Source organism: Dermacentor variabilis, chromosome 6, assembly GCF_050947875.1.
Source record: "Dermacentor variabilis isolate Ectoservices chromosome 6, ASM5094787v1, whole genome shotgun sequence".
Classification (NCBI taxonomy): Eukaryota; Metazoa; Arthropoda; class Arachnida; order Ixodida; family Ixodidae; genus Dermacentor; species Dermacentor variabilis.
The window spans coordinates 179,066,659-179,089,323 of NC_134573.1; the positions used below are offsets into that span (position 1 = coordinate 179,066,659).

Genomic DNA, 22,665 nt, shown 5'->3' on the forward strand with positions numbered 1-22,665 from the left:
AGTTGGTGAGTGAGTGAGTGAGTGAGAGTGAGTGAGTGAGTGAGTGAGTGAGTGAGTGAGTGAGTGAGTGAGTGAGTGAGTGAGTGAGTGAGTGAGTGAGTGAGTGCCATTAAATACCATTTGCATTCTGTGCCCTCATAAAAGGTTGTGCACAGCCTCTTTAAGCATTGTTTCAGCCATGAAGGAGAGGAAAAATTCTCTGCTATTCTGTTTTTGCACAGGTGTGCTTGGCCACCCCAGCATAGAGTTGCTTGCAGACACAGTGAGTCACCTAGCGGCTCTTGGCTGGGATGCTGAACAGGTTGGCCAGACTCTCCACCCATCACTAGCCAGGAACTTGCGTGCTCTTGCTGAGCCTTTAGGAGTGCTCTCCAGGGAGTGGCAACAAGTGGGACTCCCAGAACCTAAGCCACACAACAACTCTGCCATGGACAAACTTGTTAAGACGCTGCTTCTAGCAGTACAGGCTTTGCACACAATGCTTGGTGAACCAGGAAAATCCAAGCCGGAGCAGTCACTGCAGTACTTGAGAGAAATCCTGCATCAGGCATTTGACAAGCTCAACTTGGAGAGGGTAGAGCGGTGCGCCAATCGCCTGGTGCAATGGCTTGCACAGCACGGCACCAGTGTGGAAGCCACCACCCAGGCAAGGCAAGTAGAATGCTGGCATATATTGGAGGCCTCTTCCTCTTTATCATAATTATGCAGTTATGGTACAGCCCTGTCAGATGCAACAGCACAGCTGTGGAAGCCATGCTTTCTTTTTTTTTTTTTATTCCTTGTGTAATATGTCATTGTTTGAATTTAATTTCACTGCAGTGCCATTTTGATGGTTTTTGAACAGTTTATGTCACATTGCGCTGCAAAAATGCTTATGTGGGGCTAATATTTGCAGTGTGTTGTATGTCCTGTGGTGTTGCTGTCGCTGTGAGGAGTTCCCCAATTACATATACATACTCATTGATATGTTGACTGTGAAAACCGTTATGGGAAATTTTTGGGCATTTAGAAACTAGGAGGGTATAGTAACAAAGGGTACTTGTCATGAGAGTCTAAACAAAAAGAAGAGGTCACAGGAAGGTGGAGATGAATTGTCTACTATGGGTGAGCATGTGAAGCCTTAGTTCAGGGCCACTGTTTCAACAAGAGGACTTGTCTTGGTCAGCTATCCCTGACGAAGGCATTTGCCCTTGTTGAAGCATTGGCTCCAGGCTTCCCTTGTTCAATCACTGTCGAACATTCTCCCTGGCATTGTTTTTTGTTTTCTTTCTTAAGCATAGCCATCCATCACAGTAGCTCAGTGGATGTAGTGTTGAGCAGCTGTGCAAAAGTTCGTGGGTTGAATCGTGCCTGTGGCAGCCATATTTCAGCGGAGGTGTAATGAGAAAACACTCCTGTGCCATGCATTGGGTACATGTTAGAGAACCAGAGGTAGTCAAAATTAATCCAGAGTCCCCTACTTTGTTGTGCTTCATTATCAGATTGTGGTTTTAGCACGTAAAATCCTAGAATTTTTTTAGAGCACAGCCAAGTGTTTTGTTCACAGGATCTTTCCTTGCTCTCATTTTGTTACCGGTGCTGAAGGTGGAAGCAGATGAAGATTGCCTTTAAACCCATGTTCACTTAAATAGCTTTGTTTCCAACAAATTCTGTTTATTTGTGCTCAAGCCACTTGCATTTCTTGGAGTGCAGAACACCATACTGGGAACATCGTCACATATGAACTGATAGTGTGGCTCAAGGGGTGTGACACACCTATTATATCTACAATATCAGTGTCCATTGAAGCAAGATAGGATTGAACACTCATGGAGGGGCCATTCACGTGTGCTAGTGCTGCATAGCACATCTCAGTAGTCATTGAGAAGTTTAAATGCATTCATAGGGCAGTATTGGCTGCACTTAACTTGAGAACGTATACATTGACGGCACCTTTTGAAATGAAGCAGCCAGCATGTGTGAGGCACATTTAATGATAGATGTGAGACAACTGCTTACATGTTGCCACCTACAGTGCTCACAGCAGGATGAACATGTTGCCAAAGGATTCTTGTGTGACATAGTGTGTCACATGATTTTACGAACATGATTCATGTGCATGATGCTGCCGACAGGGCAAACGTGGTAGCTGCAAACACTGTTGCCGCTGGTTAGGCCTAGTGGCCTAGGCGGTCCGGCTGCAACAAAAATTTACCAACAGTATTCAACAAGCCATTGCACAAAGCTCTCTATCAGCATTTTTGAGCATGAAGTGACACCCATGAGCTGGACTAACAGCCGTAGTAGTGGAGAACTGGTCCTCTTCATGTCTGAAAAATCAGTCGGTAACTGTACTTAGCAAGCATAACTTGAAATGCTTCGGAGGAAAGAAAAGAACAAAAAGTGTGCAAATTCCACGCACTGTGGGAATTTATATTATGTGAAGCATTTTGCAGGTACCTGACTATCCAGCATTGTTTGGGTTCTGCAAAATGATACGATGTGAGCCAATGTGTTCCTGTAAATTGCATGTAAAAGCAGCATGACAACAACCACATTGTAGACAATTGTATGACGGCAATGGCGCAATTTCTACGCTGCCCGTTCGATGCGAGCCTCTGACATGACGGTTGTTGGGTTCTACATAGGTAGTGGACAAGTTTAAGTGAGAGAAACACAGATTGTGATGTCATCAGTAACTGCGTGTTCTACAATCGTACATACATATGGCCATTTCATCTGATGTATGTTAATATGATGATAGCAGTTGTGCTTCGGCAGAGAAATGTTAAGACTTCATTAAGTTGGGTGATCATAAAGCCTGTACAACACCACACAGTTTCTACTTACCATAAACCACTATGAGGAAAGCACTGGGAAAAATAGGCCAGTTCAGAAGATAGTGCAGTCTAACACAGCGCCTCAAAGCATGAGCATCACAAGGAAAGATGGCGACAAAATGGCACGCAGTCCACGCGCCAAGTGTTTCAAAGAGTTGGCTGGCTTTGGAACTAGAGAAACATGCATGTGATTGTGGCTTAATGGTTAGAGCACCGAGCTGCTTTGCTCGACAGTAGAAGTTCAATTCCCACATCAGTTACACATTATCTTATTTTTATTGAAGTGGGAGGCGAGACAGGAACCTACCTACCGCAAAGTACCAAGAATGAGGCAAAGAATGCTTCGAATTAAAATTTATTTCCTCTATGTTGAAATGCCGAATTCTGGATGGGCATGCACATTTTGGCATGTGGATTGGCTTGCTTGGATCACAGCTGACATGCCAATATGGCAGTCCCGTGTGATCACACCTATCACACTGGTCGGACAGTTGTGGTGCAAAGCATGTGCATGTAATTAATCGTTATTCTCATGCCACATATTTTTATTGACAAGCTGCCAAAAGGGGACAAAAATTTGCAGGAGATACTTTGCTGGCCGGTTGGAGGCATTGCACTTGCGTTTCTTTGGCATAGATGTAATTGCAGTTCATTTTTTATTTCTTTTGTTTTTTATAGCCGCGTATAACTATTACCAAAATGGAGATTTCTTGACATATGATGGAACAGTCTATGGAGTAAACCCTTCCACACATAGGCAGCAAACATTCAGTCAGACAGTTTTGAACACTCTGAAGAGAAAATAAAAATTAAAAATAAGGTTACAAGCATGTTTTATTGCATAATTTAACAATATTTTACCCTTTTGAGATTTCAGTGGTTATTCACCAGCCTTTATCAACTTAATCATCATCAAAGTCATCGAATGTGACCTTGAGACATCAGCTTATGGCCATTGATTTCACTTGTGATTAACTCTGTGGTTATTGAATAAGCATGTGGGACAGGAGTGCTTTAAATCATCACAGCATCTTATGGCTTCTTATGTTTCCATTGTGAACTTAGTTCCAGAGTGGTCCCCCTGCTGCGGCAGTATTTGGGAGTGGCCCAGTACCTGGTGACCCTGCAGCTTGCATACCACCGAACCGAACTGAAGCTGCTGTATGTGCTCACGTCCGTCTTCACTAGTCTGGCCCAGAAGGTGAGTGTTATTTACTTGCTTATTCCCTATTTCCTTATTCCTTATTCCCTATTCCCTATTTCTATGCAGCTCCTGTAAGATGAAAAAAAGTGTAATGACCCAACACAGTAGCCCAGTAAGCTATGGCGTTGCGCTGCTGAGTTGGCAGTCACCGGTTTAATCCTGGCCATGGCAGGTGCATTTCGATAAGGGCGAAGTGCGAAAATGATCGTGTACCACGCATTTGGTACACGTCAAACAACTCTAGGGGGTCAAAATTAATCCGGAGTCCCCCGCTACGGTGCCTCATATTCAGATCGTAGTTGCAGCACATAAAGCCTCAGAATTTAATATTTTTGAATTATAAATTCCTCATGTAAGCTGCCACTGTATTTTTAAATTGCTTTGTTTACATTGAATGCATAGTACTGCTTAGTTTCCATTGAGGTTCGAAGCATGTCAGAATTAGGCATGTTGCACCGACGAATGAAACTGGTCTCTGATGTGGCTATGTTTCTCGCTAGCTATGTAATCTTTCCCAAAGTTCTCTGTAATGCAAGAACTTTAGTAACGTAAAACTGTAATTTATGCAGGAAATATATGCTCAGGAAGCATACTTCTATACTTCTTTTACAGAAGTCCAAGTGAATTTAGGTGTACAGATATGACGCCTGTGAAAATTGCAAAATATTGACACGTGCACTTGCCTATCTTTATCGAGCGACCACATTTTGCCACCTAACAAATGTTATCACTCAGCGCGGGGCGCGCCTGCATGTACGGAAGTTTCTGGAAAATTATTGATGCGTCTATCTGCTGTCTGTTGTCGCCGAACCTTGTGTTATCTGATTTCATCGCGCGACGCGAATGGTGTAGAACTTTGTGGAAGACACGTGGGTCCCAGCGATTAGTCTGGAACATTCGACGACTGCTGTATAAAAGCCGACACGCTTGACCCGCTGATTAGATTTTCGCCGATCGCCGAGTGTGTTCGCCGCTATCATTGTTCTTTTGAGTGTAGCCTGCTTTTATCAGCCTTCACAAATTCTGAAATTATCATCTGTAGTTTGCTACATTGTTAACACAAGCTTAAAATCTGTACAAGCCACATTTTCATTATCTACTCCTTAATGTAGGTCTATCTTTAGCCATCTTGGAAGTTGAATTATTTTGTTTCTTGCTTTCGGAAGCAAAACATCTAAATTAGCCTCCAGGAGCCTTGTTTAATGCATTAAGGTTTATGAAAAACATATTGGGCTGGTCATTATTTTGTGGTTAACTGAAATTGAACAAAATATCAACGTATGAGCCATTGCAAGTCAATCACACTTTCGCAATGGCAACACCCCAGCAGGCTTTGGCCACCCTTGAAGCTCATTCTTCTGTACACCTTCTGCTCTGTACATGGTGTCACCAGGGCCTGTGCATTCCTGAGGAATGGCGTGAGGAGATTGGCCGAGAAGGGGCACCAGAGTTCCAGGAGATTGAGGATGGCGGGCTGGGAGAGGGTGAAGGTGCCAAAGATGTCAGCGACCGAATTCAGTCGGAAGACCAGTTGGAAGGCCTGAGCAATGAGCAGGAGAAAGAGGACACTGAGAAGCGGCCAAAGGTGGAGTCTCCTTTGCAAGTCCACTCGATCAGCCCGCCCTGTCACATTCTTTTTCTATTTTTATTTTTTATTTTCTACTTGTATTCACCTTTTAATTAGGCAGCCAAATTAATGAAAGTACAAATTTTGCATTGTTTGATTTGGGAAGTACGCTAATTTTGGCTACTACCTGCCATCAAAGCTTCAAAAATAAAAGTGCAGCCTTGAATTCATGCAGCATTGTTTCACCTTAACATTTTGACTGTTCTCAAAGAAGTGTGCACACTAATTAAATTCAGTAAGCCTAAATGAAAATGGAAGTGAGAAATGTAACCGGACAAGGAAGTGGCTATATTTTTTACTTTTCCTCACTTGGTGCTTTTATGACTGTCTTTCATAACTATGCTTTCATAGCTGACCCCAGAATCAATCAGCGTGTAAGGCATGTTTTGAACAGAGGCGGCCCCTATATTTTTTATCATTCTCCATTTTCTGTTTTGGTCTCCTTGTATTTTGCAGTTTGTTGTACTATTTTGTATTTGTCCTGCTTGAACAGTATTAATTTATGTACAAGTTGTGTTCTGTGCATCAGCAAAGTTTGCAACATGGCTAACCCTTCCAGGCATAGCAGTGAAGTGACGAGGAGTATCCAGAACCTGACCCTAGCATAAACTGTTCGCCTGCACTGTGAGCATGGTGTGATTGGTCTATTGCGTTACTCTTTTCCTGTAACTTTAAGTCATACCTTGATACTCCTGAAAGGGCAAATCATTGAATATTCAACAACTGCTCCATTTATAAAGTAGTTGGTCCATAATATCTTTTCATTTGATTTGCAGGCTGTGTTCGCTTCTGCTTGTTCTTTACAACCTTTTTGACACTGATAGTGCTGTTTCTGTGCTACTTGTTTGTATAGCAAAGCCCTGTGTGGGCTATTTTGAACACAGGAAGAAGAAAACGGGGTGGAAATGTCTGAGGACTTTGACGCCACCGCTCAGGCCCCAGAAGAACAAGAGGATGACAACAAAGGGAGTGATGACGATAAAGATGATGAAGAGGAGCTTGAGGACCAGATGGGGGACGTTCAAGCTGACCAGAAGCTTGACCAAGAGGTATTAAAGCAAAGCTTTCTTTGCCTCTTCTTTTGACTTTCCCACTGCTGCTGCTGCTGCGGCTGCTTGTGTCCAGGACACTGCGCCGGGAGGTAGTTCAGTGGTTCAGAGTGTGTGTATACACGACAGGAGCACGGAAAAGAGGAAAGGCGACGCAAGGAACTCGTTTAGACCCCACCGCGTCGAATGCGCACAATACCCTCTAGAACTCCCTGGTGTTGCCACATTAGCCTCTTGATAGCTGTAACTATTCGAGACCACCCTCAAACGCATTGTAGAAACTGCAGCCTTTCTTTTTCTACTAACGTGCGAGTCTAGAGGGGAGGTAGATAGAAATATAGAGAGAAGGGAGGGGAGGAAGCAGTTCCCATACAAGGGGTGGGGTAAGGTGAAGTGAGAAGGCACGGAAACCCTGGTACTATACGACAGTGTTTGCGGGAAAACTGGATAACCTTAAGTTCAAGGTACAGTGCAGTACATTCCTACTACTTCTGAAAAATAAATACCATGCAAATATGTCAAGCGGACAAATTAATTAGGGCTGCAGAAGCAGAGCCGCATTAATTAAAACGCACCACAGGGTCCAGGCGACACTACGGAAGCGGTCGACTGTCAAATCAACACTTCTGTGCTGGCCGCGGTACTCTGCGACTACGGCATTGCTCGAGGTCATGGGTTTGATCCCGACCGCGGCAGCCACATTTCGACGGGAGGGAAATATAAAACGCATGTGTACTTAGATTTTGGGATGCGTTAAAGAGCATCACGGTGTAAATTAATCCGGAGCCCGCCGCTACAGCGTGCCTCATAATCCAATTGTGGTTTTGGCACATACAACCCCATAATCCAATTCAAGTTTAGAACTTCTGCCACGATGCGATGTGCCATGTGAGGCAATAACAATGCTCAACTGTCTCAGAGGTTATGAAATATGGCTCACAACACTGCCTCAAGCAAACACCTCTCCCTGTGTGTTCTGTGTACTACATGGATAAAACAGCAGTGGTGCACGCAAGGTAACATTTAACATCAACTCACCACTCTCGTATTAGACTAGACATTGAAGAAATTAAGCTTTCGCTGTCAGCATCACTAATTATCGTCAGTCAAAGAAACCAGCGCAGAAAGCTTCACTTACATCGATTCCCACAGTGTGGGATCTGCATATTCTTTGTACACATTTTTCTCATAATATGTTGTGCTGTCAAAGTGTGACATGTACTGCCTAGTGAACAAGTAATCACTGTGCCAGAAAAGACTGATTGAAACCTGGAAAACTATGTTGAAAAGACAATTTTGGCACCACCTAATGGGGACTTGAGAAATAAGTACGAAGGCTAGCAATATGCTTAAAATGCAAACATAGGAAAGCAGAGCTGGACGAAAAAAGGAAACGGTCATATTTATTCATGGGCCAATTGCACTGTTCTGCTTTCAATATTTGTCTCTTTCCTGACCCATCACTTTAGAATGTGAGGCGCTAATACGACACCTGTAAGCCATAAAAAATTATGCATAACAGTGAAGGAAAGTGTCACTTCTTTATTGCTGGTTAACGTTTGGCTCCGTTATTGGTAACAAAAAATGAAAAATCAAGTCGCACTTGATAAGCAAAGCTGTTTTGGTACTCAACTCCCATTATTTATTAAAACTTCACCATAGAAATTATTGAGGGTGATTACTCCAATCTCTAGTTCAACTGACATGTTTTTATTGATGGCACTTGTGTACGGGATGATAATACAGCGTGTGTTGCTTTTAATAACCTTTTCAAAACCGCTTTCACTGCTGACAATGGTCATCCACAACCTTTTAGTTTTTCTTTACCTCCTGTCCCTGATGTTATCATATCTGAAAATGGAGTGTTTAATCTACTGTGAAAACTTCATGTGAAGAAATCACCCGGTCCAGATGACATTCCAAATGCCTTTCCAAGCAGTATGCTGAATGGTGCTCTAAATATATAAGTGTGATATTTAGAAGGTAGCTTGAGGAAGGTACTTTACCAGATGACTGGAGAGTTTAAAGAAAAACCTCTATATAAAAGTGGTGACAAAAAATGTATACAAAGTTATAGGCTAATCTCACTTACTTCTACTGCATGCAAGCTACTACTTGAGTATATTATTCATAAACATTTAACTGACTTTCTAGAAGACCATAACGTAATATCAAAAGTCCGACATGGCTTCAGAAGGAGATATACTCAACATGCACACAGTTGGTAGAGACTATTCATGATTTTTCAGAAGCAATTAATGAAGGCAAACAAACTAATGCAATATTTATGGACTTTCACAAGGCTTTTGACACAGTTTCGCACAGAAAGCTTATTCATAAGTTAAGTTTCATAATAAATGAAAAGCTAATAGCCTGGATCGAGGCTTACTTGTCAAATCAGCATCAATTTGTTTATTTTAATAATGCCCACTCCCACAATATCCCGGTCGAGTTCAGAGTCCCCCAGGGATCTGTTCTTGGACCATTGTTGTTTCTTATTTTGATAAGTGATATTTCTACACGCATGTGGTATTTGATTGCTTGAACGAGGCACGTGAGCGCCATCACTCGAGAAAAGAGGAGGAAGAACGAACTAGGCTCGCGCTGTGAATCTAACCGGTCAGCGCTGCAACAGCTGTTGTAAATATAACGTGTAAATAGTTGCTCGTCTTACTGACTCGTCCTTCGCGGAACAATAATGTCCGTGATCTTTCTGTCTGTGTTAAGTTATACACTGATGACTGTGCCCTTTATGAAAAAAATTCGATTGAGGATCAAATTAGGCTACCTTCAAAAGGTAAAACGTTGGTGTGACATGTGACAAATTGTAATAAGTCTTGATAAAACAGCATATATGAGAATAACACTTAAAAGGAACCCTCTCCATTACCAGTATGGTGTTACTGATCACACACTTTCCAAAGTCACATGCTGCAAGTATCTGGGCCTTTGGATTTCAAATAACCCTTCTTGGAGTAAACATATTCATACCGTCTCCACTAATGCTCTTTGTAAACTGTTCTTTTTAAAGCAGGCATTACAGTTAGCTGATCCTGAAACTCGCTTGCTTGCTTATAAAGCTATTGTACGACCAGTCTTAGAATATGCTGTTATATAATCTGGGTTCCCTTCACTAAAGCTAACATTTACAAATTGGAAAAGGTTAAAAAAAAAAGAGCAGTGAGATTTATCTATAATTCCTATATATGTACATCCATCACAGACCTTCTTAGAAAAAGTGATTTGCCATCTGTTACTAATAGGAATCGTATTTCTTGCTTGAAATTCTTTTTCCGGTCGGTAAATGGGCACTTCAATTTTGACACTTTGCAGATACTTAGTTATTCCACTGGCTGTGCTACACGCATGCAACATTCTCTCTCACTAAAACCATTATTAGCAAGAACTAACTGTTCCAAATACTCCTATTTTTCTAGAGCCATAACTGACTGGAATAACCTTGCTGATAGTGTAGTAACACAAAATTCATTGTCATTGTTTGAAGTGCATGTTCAATAATTAGTGATTTGTGTGTTGTGTATGCTTGGTGAGCCACACTCAGTGCTTGTAAATTCTGCATTGAAATTAATATGTATTCTGTTGCGGTTTCGTATGTGATAACATTGGTGAACAATTTTCTTCTATGTATAAGTGTTGGTAAAGCCCTTGCCTGAGTGTATTTCATTTCTGTCTCAATATGTTACTGTACAAATATGTATACCCACCTGCAAAAGTCTTGTGTTCAAGACCACAGTGTTTAGTAAATAATAAAAATTGATAATTAAACTCTGAAAAGGTGTGCATGATACAATTTCAAAAAAAAAAAAGAACTTGATTTCTAGGTGACGACAGCAATGTGGTAGTAAAAGGCTATATTTTAATCTTTGGATGCTCTGGGGAAAGAGTGAAACAGAAGCGACTTGAGTGCATGTGCGAAAAATTATGAGTTCATGGCTGGTACTGTGAGAGACACACAAGTTGCAAGGATTACGTGAAGCATGCAATGAAGTTCTGAATGGGAGAGATAACGAATAAAGGCACTAGTTGCTACACACTCACCGAGAGGGAGGCTTTGCTTTCACAAATGAAACATTGATGTCGTACAAATATGAAGGATGAGTGAATTGGCAGTGCATTTTCTAATATATTCATATTCATTTCTATGAACCCCTTCAAGCATATTCCAGACAATGTATATTCTAAAATTAGTCTGACTGGCGATTTTGAACCCCTTCCATGTCATGGATGGGCTGGATTCGTCCGTGCATTAGTTAAAAATGCTGAGAACAAGCTTATCTCATTAATAATCTTTTAATTTTCTTGCAATTTTTATTTTCTTGTATTTTCTTGTAAATGCCGTTAGGCTTCACTTTTGCAATAAATTGTTAAGATTGCATATAAAGAAACACTTAAAATATTTTCTACATTGTTTTTCAGAAGGGATTGTGCTGTAAAAACAGTTAGGTCAGGATTCAGAACACTCTGTATGGCACAAAAGCATTAAGCAAGTAGTTTTTCATCATGTTATGGTGCTTGATGCAAGTGTTGTATCAGAAGGTCCAACGTTTTGTCAACTTATGAGCTGGCTTTAGACATGAGCACATTCCATCACAGGATTTCAGACAACGTTAGCTCAAGATATCCCAAAGTGCATTGTGGGGGGCCACCTGGCCAGTCATCACGTAATTCATGTATGCAGTCAGAATCTTGCTAGAGGGTCATTTGGTATGGCTTGCTAATAACCATTCTGCCATAGTACAGTCATCTGTAAACATGTTTATATTAAAAGATTTGTGCAGCTTTGTTTTGCAAACCATCACGGGTGCTTCATGCATGTGACTGCAGTTCTCTTACACTGTTGTAAAGCAAAGTTAGGCAGGTCAGGTTCAGCACACTGCTGTTCCCACGAGGCATTTCATTACCCTTTTAAAGACAAATTTTTTCGAGAATTAAATCCCCCCAGAGTCACACATTAATTGCAGATTTAAGCACTTCGGTGCGGCTTATCTTGAGCAAAAGAAAGCAGATAATTTCCAACATTTCCAGGCTATATTTAAGGGCATGCTTCAGATATGATGGGAAATCTATTATTTGGTGCACCTCATTCAGCTGCCAAAATTCAAGCCATGGAAGCAATGCAGGCTGAGCACTTACCCCATATTTTGTGGGTGGGTTTTCCCACCTACCTGGTTTGCAGAATGGTACAATGCAGTGTGGCAGCCTTAAGAGCGCCGTGAGGGCCTCCTTTTCCACCAGCCCAAGGCACTTGTCAGCATTGAAGAAGCAAAGTTGACATTGAGTGAACAGCTCAAAGGAACCGATTTCACAAGCACTTGTGTGTGCTTGCGTTTGAAACCCTCCGCATTATGCGACATTGTTGTCCTATTATGGAAATGTTTTTTATTTTCAAGACCTCGAAAGTGAGCCTGTCACATTATGTTTATGTTTGCATTATGCAAGCAATTATGTTTATGTTTGCATTATGTAGGCAATTATGCAGCTTCATTATTTGTGGATTTAAGCCAAAGCGTTTGAGAAAAAAAATCATCACATCTTACTTCATAAGCTTGAATCATTAGGAATTAACGGCCCAGCACTTTTGTTACTACAAAATTACTTAACAGACAGAATGCAGGTAGTAACTATTTCAGGTGTTCATTCTATAACCTTGTTCACTAATACTGGCGGGCCCCAGGGTTCCATATTGAGTCCACTTTATTTTTATTATATGTCAATGATCTGGCTAACTCTCTCTGTTCTTCGACATGTATACTTTATGCAGCTAGATGATACTACTATCATTAACTCCAATAAATGTCTTAAAACTTTAGTATCTGACCTTAATGGCGATTTACACAGCCTGCTGGAGTGGCGTCATACTAACCAGCTACAGATAAACCTGTCGAAAACAAAATTTGTTATATTCACTTCCCACCAACGAACACTTCACTCCATTCCTCCTATTTTTCTTGGTGCCAGTTCTATCACTGCAAGTTTTTCCTGTAATTATCTTGGTGTAGAAGTATATAGAAATCTTAAATTTATTGAACAAATAACCAATGCAAAACAGACGATTACCTCAGGGATCTGGGTACTTCTAAAGGCACGAAACATATTTAATCATCAAATATTACTATCCTTATACTTTTCACTTATTCATTTCCACATTAACTACTGTGTTGCTTACTGGGGAAACACTTACATAACCCATTTAAGCTCATTGCAGATCCCACAGGATCATGCTATTAAAATAATTACATTTAGCCCATACAACCACAATGCCTCATATCTTTTATGAACTAATCACATTCTTTCAGTTACATAATTCGTTAAATATAAGCTCAGTACCTTTTTGTTCTGTCAAATCAGTTACACACAATGTGATAGCTTGATACCACAATCTTCTCTAATGAATACTAATATTACCAGGTTTGCAATAAATAGGAACTTCATTTCACCCAATATAAATACTAATTGTGCCAAGCACAGCATCCATTTTTCATTATCACATTCTGGAACACGCTACCATTAGATATAAAAACACTTAAAATTCACGAATTCAAGAAACAACTAAAAGAATATATTCTGTCGAATACTGATGCCTAGTTCATACTCACAGTCATTCTTTCAGGGTGCCTTCATTTCATTTTCATTGTCATGCCGTTAGGTTTCTGTTTGATCTCCTTGCCATGCATATATATTCGAGTTCGTAAATTATGCTATGTACGTCATGTCATTTACGCTGTTAATTTATTAGTGTTCAACGAGGTTTTACTACTGTGCTTTTTTATAGGACTCTTATTTGTGCACATTTATTTCTTTAGCTATGCTATTCATACTAAAACCTGTAATTCTTCCTTGTTAATGATTTGTTCAAACTGCTGTAATCTGTGTTTTATTACGTTTAGTTTGTAAAAGAGGTTCCATTGCAGTCTCTGACTTCAGGACCTCCTTCTGTATATTAACACCCTGTAGTTTTCCTAATCATCACAATAAAACCGATTCTGATTCTGGTTCTGATTATAATCCTGTTAACATGGCACATTCTCTTGTTTCTCCCAACAGCTGTGGGACAAAGAGGAGGAAGATGAGCCCGAGGAAGCAGGTGATGAGAAGAAAGAAGAAGGTGCTACGGGTGAGGCCTGCAAGCAGCCACCTGAACTGGGTGCCAGGGACGAGTCTGCTGCACCACAGACTGAGCAGCCACCAGCCGCTGGTTTGGAGGATGACGGTCTCGGTGAAAACACTGAAGAACCACCACCAGACCCGAGCTCTGCACACCCAGAGGCATGCATTAATTGCTTTGTTTGCACAAATATAAAACATTTTCTTTTCAAGAATACTTTCTGCAAAAATGCAAGTATACCTTGCATTTTTATTTAGAACCATGCTGTAAATTTAGTGCCTAGTTTTGTTTATTTTGATGCATTAGGCTTGACGACTGCATAACTGAGCTATACAAGAAAGCCACTGCAGGCTTTAATGCAGCAACTGTATGGAATATCCAGTTTCTTCTTAAATATAATTGTAGTAACTTAGAATGATAAAAATCACAGAGACACGAAAGGTAGACAAAGACAAGCGCTACACTTACTGTTGTTTAATGGAAGGATCGAATGGTACATATATATCCTCTTGTCACGCGTGCGCACACCAAGCAAAAAGAACAGGCACATGCACATCAAAGGTGGTTGCACAAGAAGTCAAATTCGTCATCAAGTAATGAGATGGATGGCTCACTTATACATCTATCTCTATTCTTCTTGATAAAGAAGGCCTCATGTGTGAGCCTAGAATAGGTGTTGCTGCTCCTGCACAGAATGGTTGTCTCGGGCCTTCTTTATCAAGAAGAATAGAGATAGATTCTATCCTTCCCTTAAGCATTTGTGAGTGTAGTGCTTGTCTTTGTTCACCTTTCTTGTCTTAGTGATTTTTATCACTCTAACTACTTCAATTATGAAAAACCAACTAGCCCAGCAATCAACTCTTCTTCTTATATATGACCAGCATTTTTCTTTTGCCTTCACCTTACCAGTTTTACTGCTGTCATATTCTTTTTTTATCTTTCTACATTTATAGTCTATACTATGCTTCTTGTTTTGTCACATTGAGCTCCCGTTTTTCCCCGCATGCCTACTTGCAACGTTTATTTTAAATAAGTATTTCTTACACATTTTCAGCATGTTGCTATCTTGCATTGGCATTGTCCATTTTAAACTGTTCGAAACCAGTGCAACACAATGCAACGGTGGCAGTAAGACTAGGTAGGCGAGGGCTTCACTTATTTTCTAGGTTTTCCTGCTAACAAGCTATTGAGAAGAGCTAATCAGAGACAGTAGATGAACAGGTTACGCACATCTGTAAGCTCTTGGCTTTTGTTGCTGTGTGTAGTGTCAGTTTGAGTCAAAAACGTACTAATTTTCAATTTTTAATTATTCTTTAAGCGTCAAAATGTCATTGTCGCAATTATATTGTTCTTCAGTAAGTTTCTGGTAATTAGACTCCAGGTAATTTCATTTTTCAGTTAATTTGATTATTAGGTAATCCAATCCTGACAAAGGTCCCGGTGGGTGCCCATGCATTTCTATGAGCCCAAACTTTCGTTATTTCAAAATTAAAATTGGCCTTTGCCGGATAAGTCGAACTTGACCAGTCAGCACACATGCACCTGAGCCCTACAGAGACCCTGATAGCAATCCCTTTAGTGGCAACAACAGTCTTGAGGGAGCTTAGGGGACAACGAATTTGTTGAGCACGTGTCATTTGTCGTCATAAACGCCCATTTATGGAAGAAAGAATTTCAAGCAACAATCATGGCTCACAATGTCTGATTATGGTATTTACCTGACTTGAATGCATGCTTTTCGTTGTTTTTTGTTTTGCTTTTTAATATTTTTTTTCACCAGGAAATTGCGTAGAAAATTATCTGCGCAGTGCAATCTTACACAAAAGCTAAACGGTGTTCGCATCAGTCATATGCTTTACCGCCCAACACGGATATATGGCGGCGGAGCTGGCGTTTTTGGAACCATGTGGCAAAGCTGGCTTTAGAAATTCAGCGGTCATTGTGCAATAATTTTTCTTGCTAGAAAATCAATCATCAGTACGTGTTAGATTTGAACTGTGCTTAGGAGTTTGAATGTCATTCCGACGTTAGCCTTCTACTTTGGACACAGAAAGTGGGGGCAGAGCGTATCTAATTTGGGAACATGTTGGAATAGGGCAAATACTGCCAAATGAATGAGCGGTGTGTTTTGGCACTTTTTCTGCACCTTGTTTAATTCGAGCTGCCGGATAATTCGATCACTTTCGTCGGTCTCGTCGCGGTCGAGTTAACGGAAGTTGACTGTGCATGTATTTTGTTAAAATAAAATGTGGTGATGCTCATAAGAACTGCAAAATGTAGGTTAGTGCAAGAATTATCATTCAGTACTGTAGTTACTTGCTGAAAAAACACGCCATAGCTTTGGTTTTGTGAAAACTGTTGATTGTTGGTGTCCTCAAAAGCAGACTTTGAACATTGGTGCAAGACCTGCTTGAAAGATCTGCTGATCCTGAATTTGTCCAGGAATCTGACCCAATGGACATTCCTGAAGACATCGAGATTCCTGAAAACATGGACCTGGGTTCTGACGCAGAAGACGGCGCTAATGATGATGATGAAGTTCCTTTGTCAGAGTGTCCCAATGAAGACGAAGGCACTGCTTCAGACGCTGAAGAGGCTACTACCGAGGCAACCCAAGAGGAGGAGCCTGGTGACCCAGAAGAAGGACCTTCTGAAGAGCAAGCCGCTCCTCCCCTTGACATGAAGGATGATAGTGCAGCAGGTCAGTGCTCCTGTTGCTTTCCTGCTGGCTTTGTCTGTCTCCTAGTATGATGCAGTGTGGTCATTGCAATTGCAGAAATTGTTAGCTGATGCCACCTGCCGTGATGTGTCAGAACCAGTAAAAGTCAGTCCTAGTTGTTGGAGCTGTTTATGGACCACAAATTATACCTGCCAACATTCCCAAATTTTTCATAAAATTGACAAATTTGGGACTATATTACGACATTACTAACATTGCACCAATACAGTAGAAGCTCAGTTCATACATTTTGGAAGAAACTGCTAGAAAAAACATACTAACTGGGAAAATGTACGGCCCGAAGTAAAAAAAAAATTGACAGACTGAACTATTGTTGCTATCTACGTAGTAGTGCGAAGTATCGCGCAGATCGTTGTGGCACAAGACACCGACGGCGTCAAGCCGGGGGTGCTCCACCGGCCTGAGACGATTTTTTTTTTTTTCCCTATTGCGTTGCGTTTCAAGAGGGCAACACACAAACCGAAACGAAATCGAGCTGGTGGGCGACGCCAGATGCCGCCGAAGTGAAATGTGATGCTCACGTACATCACGCCGCCTGCAGCAGGGAAAGGTGGTGTGTTTGGATTATCGCCTACTAAAAGTGTGCACTACGCTACCAATGGCACTACGCACCATGCTCTGCAAAACAGATAAGTGAAGATGCTGATCACATATAGGTTTGGCGGCTGTGAATGCGGCATACGACGACCGGGGCGGAGATTTGCTGGTACCAGAATTTGAAACTGTGTGCTCCGTCGTTTTCACGTGAGACGGGCAACGGTATACTGTTCTCTATCACTTGCAACTTGTGGCTTTTCTTGTTCACATGGGGTCTAGCAGCCGGAAAACACACGATCACAGTCTGCAGCAGGGAGCGGTGGCGCGTTTCGGTTATCGCTTATTAAAAGCGTGCACTACGGTTCCAACGGCACCACGCGCTGTGAAGCAGATAGGCGAAGGTGCTTATCACAATAGGATTGGCGGTGTTAGCTCTGAATGCCATGGGCAAATACCCTGGAGAAGATTTGCTGGTACCGAAATGGGAAACTGAGTGCATGCCGGCCTTTTCACGAGATACTTGCGGGCGAGTATTGCAGTGAAGCTGTCGCAGCAGGCAGCTATATACTGTTCTTGATAGCGTGCACCTCGTGCATTTTCTTGTTTACATGGGATCTAGCAGCCAGAAAACATACCATATGATCGCAGTTTGGCGACACACTGAATGTTGGTGCTGAAAAATAGTGTTTTCTGGGAACGTATGATGTGGTAAAAGATTAGCATAACTCTATTGGGTCATTTTTTGCTATCTCGATTGCGAACCTTGGCGCTGGGAAAACACACGTAACGGGAACGTATCAACCATGTTCTACTGTATTTACAAAAAGTACGATGCTCATGAGAAAGTTTCACTGTTCAGTCTTCAAACCTTCCATTAGATGTCTTCTGATGGTGAAATGACGCCAGAGTACTTGCTATGAGATTATTTATCCACAGACGACACTGAAACAGGTGAAATCGGCAGCCGCAATGTTGACAAAAAGGCCACTGTGATCTAAAAAGAATGTGTTGCTTGTCAGTCTCTGCTTTTCCAAATCTGTTGCTGCTTGTGTACAGTCTGAATGTAAATCGTTACTAAAAAGCATACGTATCCCTTAAAAGTCTAGGCAAGCTTTAAAAAAGATTCTTACATTGAAAAAATGCATGGCATATGAATAAAAACATCACATATAAATTATGTATATCACAGAAATAAAAATTAAAACAGTGCATATATTACAAACTAGCGATTACAAGCACTGCAGCAATTGAACAACATATGTAAATGGGGGATAGGAGGACCATTCTTTGAAGACTACCTGCAAAGGCAGAGCTCCCATATTTAACAAGTGTATTTAAGAACTCTTAGGCTCCGTCTTTGTTGAGCCACCACTGTGTGATAGTGTGTACATGTGGTCAGAGAACTTGAATAAGGATTTGACTGGGACTGCACTATAACATGTGTGACATGTTATAAAACTGTTAATAAATAAAACAGCACGTAGTATAACTACATGTCCTCTCTATTCAGCTTTAAGAGGCAAATAGTACGTGATTTTCAAGTGTCAGGACAGGAGGGCCCTGTCATGCTTTCATGTTGCATTGTGGTGCAACCACATAGACTTGACATTTCGAAAATAAGTAGCGACAATGTTCTTGACGCGCAGAATCATAGAAATGTGTGAAATGGTGTGGTTTCTTTGTTTAAAAGAAAGAACCTTATGCTTGTTCAAGCAGACAAAGAGACAGGGTTTGTTGTTCTACCAAAGGGAATGTTCAATGAAAAAGTGCAAGTGGCAATCAGTAAGAATTTTGAGCCCATTAAGAAGAGTGCCGTTAGGGTCAAGACCAAGTTTATTAACTTCTGCAGGGAATTAAATCTTGACAAACTTGCGAGGGATATTGCTAATAGCAGAGGTAGTAGCCTAAACTCATTTTTTACAGCCAAGACCCACAAACCAGATATTCCATTCCGGACTATCGTTAGTGAAGAAGGTTCGTGGCAAATAAACGTTAGTCGGTTTCTGCAAAAGCATCTCAAAATGCTTGCTTTGGATGATCCGTTCTTAACAAAGAAATCTACGGATGTCGCGCTGTTTCTTGAGAGCACAGACAACATTGGCTTTGGCTTTTCCGTAGATGTACAAGACTTGTTTTATTCTTTGCCTCAAGATCAGCTTTTGTTGGCTGTTAGAGAATGCGTAGAAGCAAACAGCGAAGTGTCATTCCGGAATTCAACAGGCTTGTCAGTAGATAATTTTATATCGTTATTGCAGTTTTACCTCAAATCTACTTTTATTGTTTATGACAACCTACCTTTTTTGCAGCGCAACGGTATCCGAATTGGGTCCTGCGTGGCTCCAATTCATTGCGATATTTTTTTAGCAAAGGTAGATAGATTTTTAGATAGGTCTTTTTTGGGGGGGTTCGTTTTAAAGGTTTTTAGATACGTAGATGACTTTTTAGTGCTTCTAAAAAAGCAGACGGCCTTCACCTACCTCTCTACAGTAGGTGAAGTTTTAAACGCATTTGACAAGCATGCACTTGGGCTAAATTTTACCCACGAACTACCTGACGCAAACGCCTTACAGTTTTTAGACCTGAGACTAACCTTTGATGAAGAGCACGTTTGCTGGGGCTACTTCCCTCGCGCAAAAAAGGACTTGCTGCCATATGATTCAGCGCATTCCAAAACTGTAAAAAGAGCTATAGCGTCGCATTGTTTGGAATCGTCTCTTCAGAAGTCGTGCCCGCACCTGATGCAGACAAGTTTTGAGAATCAGGCCAGCCGACTTGTGGCGGCGGGGTTCCCCCATTCGGTTTTGATTGCGGTGGCTGAGACCCTCTTTCAGAAGCTAAAACTGGGAACACGAGTAAAAGATGACCGTTGGAAGACCGACAAGCCTTTGGTTGTGCCGTACCTGCACAGGACTTCGCACAGTCTTAAGAAGGTAGCCAACAGGCATGGTGTTTCTGTTGTTTTTTCGGCACCCAACAAGCTGGCACAGTTATGCCCACGCATCTGCAACTCTAAAAAAAGAGGTTGCCAGCTAAAACATGAGAAGCCGTTCATCAAGTGTGCCACAGGAGTGGTCTACGCCATTCCCTTGAAGTGTGGAAAGGCTTATGTCGGCCAAACCGGCCGCTGCATTAATGAACGCTTGGGGGAACATGCCCGAAATTTAAGCAACTTAAAGGACAAGTACGCACATTTGGTCGCGCATGTAATTGGATGCACAGGATGCGAGGCCCGTTTGGGAGAGACGAAGATTCTCGGCAAAAGTGCCGACGCGACGGCGCGCGTCAGTTTGGAAGCGTTCTACATACACAAATATGGCAGCAAGTGCGTAAGCACCCCTTCTGTATCGCTTTTTGCGGCAGAGCTTCATTTTTTGGAAGCGGCTGCTTACTGATTTCATTGTATCTTAGTATCCCTCGCCTTTTGTTAGTGTTTGTCTACTTTTTTCGTTTTCTTGTTTCTTCGCATCTGAATGCGTTGACTGCTGGCACATTCGTTCATCGATGCGCATCGTCAATTTCCCCGATTGTATCACTCCCTTCCCCCTTCACTTCTGCCTTTCCCCTTATATAAGGCACCCGTCTTCCGTTAATAAAAGTTAGTTGACAGTCAGCGCTTGTGTCCTGTCCCTTATACTTTGTGGTTGCATGTGTTTGCGCTGTAAACAGTTTTCATGTTAAATGGTAGTAGTTATTGCTTGTTTTAGAGCGCAGCTCTGCGCACATTTCCTGTGTTGAGTATCAGCATGCCTCGGCATCTCTTGTATTTGAGTGAACGAGCACAGTGAAGGGTTAAAGAGCGAACGCGGAACACAGTGGGAGATGAAAGACAGCAGTAGCGGAGAGAGCGCAAGGAGGAAAGCGAATGAGGAGAGTATAACAAAAGGGTGAGAAGGAAAGCACAGTGCCGCACAAGACTGAGATGGCACCATATTAGAGCGAAGGTCTTAGGCGCCCATTCCTGGGTTGGGTGTCTCCGTTCCTTGGCATAACCGCATGAACGCGCTCGTGCCACTGCTCGCGCGTTTGTTGTGATCTTCCACAGCTGGCTCACGCCGCACGTTTGATTCAGGGGCGCGTTAGTATTGGGCAAATTTTGCCAAATGAATCAGCAGTGTGTTTTGGTGGTGTGTTGGTGGGTAGCAGAGGATAGAGCAAAGAACTATTTACATATGTGTGTGTGCTTTACTTCTTTGCTATCTTTAGGAATTGTTGTGCACTGTCAGGTGCCACATACTGCCCAGCTGTGTGACAATGTTTCACTCCTCCCATGCTAGGTGACGCATCAACTGACGCTGAAAATGTTGGCAGTGGGGCAAGTGCTGGCAAAGCAGAGCAGGGATCGTCACATGAAGATGCCGAGGAGCAGGAGGGCACCTTAGACATTGGTGAGCCAAGTAACTTGCTTTTCAGGTCTGCTGCATTAGAAGCACCACTTACTTCTGCACATATTGATGAGTCTTCTTGGCTAACAGTAGTGTGCTGCTGTTATATTTTTGTCCAAGCACTTGGTGTAGGTTCAACTGTGCCATTTGCACCATTTTGCTCCAATTCTACTTGTTTGTGTCATGCTGCGGCCCACTCAATTGCCATGTTTGTCAACTGCACCAAAGTGTGCTATTTTTGCCTGCTTACACTGTCATGGAATTTCTTCAATAGAGGTGTGCGTGTGCATTAGGGGTGTGCATTAGGGATGTACGAATACGAGTAAAATATTGAATGGTAATTCAATTCGTGGATCACTTGTCTGTACTATTCAACTTTTCTAATATTCTGTAATACACATGGCTGACGTTGGTGCCTTGCACTCAGCCTTTCCACAACCCTTTGTCTATGTCGGTACAATGTTTGTCCAGGTTGACAACACAGATTGAAAGAATTCCCATATGCGATGTCAGCAGAGGGAACAGCGATGAAAGCAGAGCACTACGGAAAATGCATTATCGTGTGTGAAGATAGGACAGATTAGCCATCAGAATAAGGCACACGGATTCACGCATTTAGGCATGTAGTTCAGAACTTTCTCTCAACAAGTAACTTTAAGTGTGCACAGAAACAAACGTCTACAAGCTCTCGCAGTAGTTGTAGTCACCCACAGACCAGAATATCGCCTCAGTGGCTGTCGAAAGCCCTACGCATGGTCTTGAAACAAATTGCCAATTAGCCACTTGTATGAGCATTTAGCAGCAAGCTTTCTGCAACAGCTGTTAAACCGTAATCGGCGTCACTGCTTCATCGGGTCGGTTGAGTGTCATTGGCTAAAGTTATGCATAGACTCATATCTATTTGTAAAGGTCACACGACACCTAGAAAACTGACAAACCACCTCGCAGTAGAAGTGATTCTATGGCATGGTACCATGTTTGCAGCAGCAATTACCATCTTTGCGACACACTGTATGGCAGCATCTCATCCCCGACACTACTTGTATATGCAATGTCGGCCTCTTGTCATAACTTTGTGCATCATTATTGAATGCACTACCCATTTTGTGTATTTCCCTAAATAGCACAAAAGCGCATCTGTCATTTGGAATGCACATAAAACATTTGCCATCACTTCTTGT

At 41.9% G+C, this 22,665-nt stretch overlaps 1 protein-coding gene across 1 annotated transcript in view; it reads left to right on the forward strand.

Moving 5' to 3' along the window:
* The window catches only part of LOC142585886 (midasin), a 344,435-nt gene that overhangs the window by 314,324 nt on the left and 7,446 nt on the right, over positions 1-22,665 (forward strand). Inside the window, exons 66-72 of the mRNA XM_075696967.1 lie at positions 222-651; positions 3,885-4,020; positions 5,417-5,608; positions 6,535-6,699; positions 13,765-13,986; positions 16,268-16,526; positions 21,377-21,487. Of these exons, the coding sequence (XP_075553082.1) occupies positions 222-651; positions 3,885-4,020; positions 5,417-5,608; positions 6,535-6,699; positions 13,765-13,986; positions 16,268-16,526; positions 21,377-21,487 (1,515 nt within the window). The remainder of the gene's footprint in view (positions 1-221; positions 652-3,884; positions 4,021-5,416; positions 5,609-6,534; positions 6,700-13,764; positions 13,987-16,267; positions 16,527-21,376; positions 21,488-22,665) is intronic.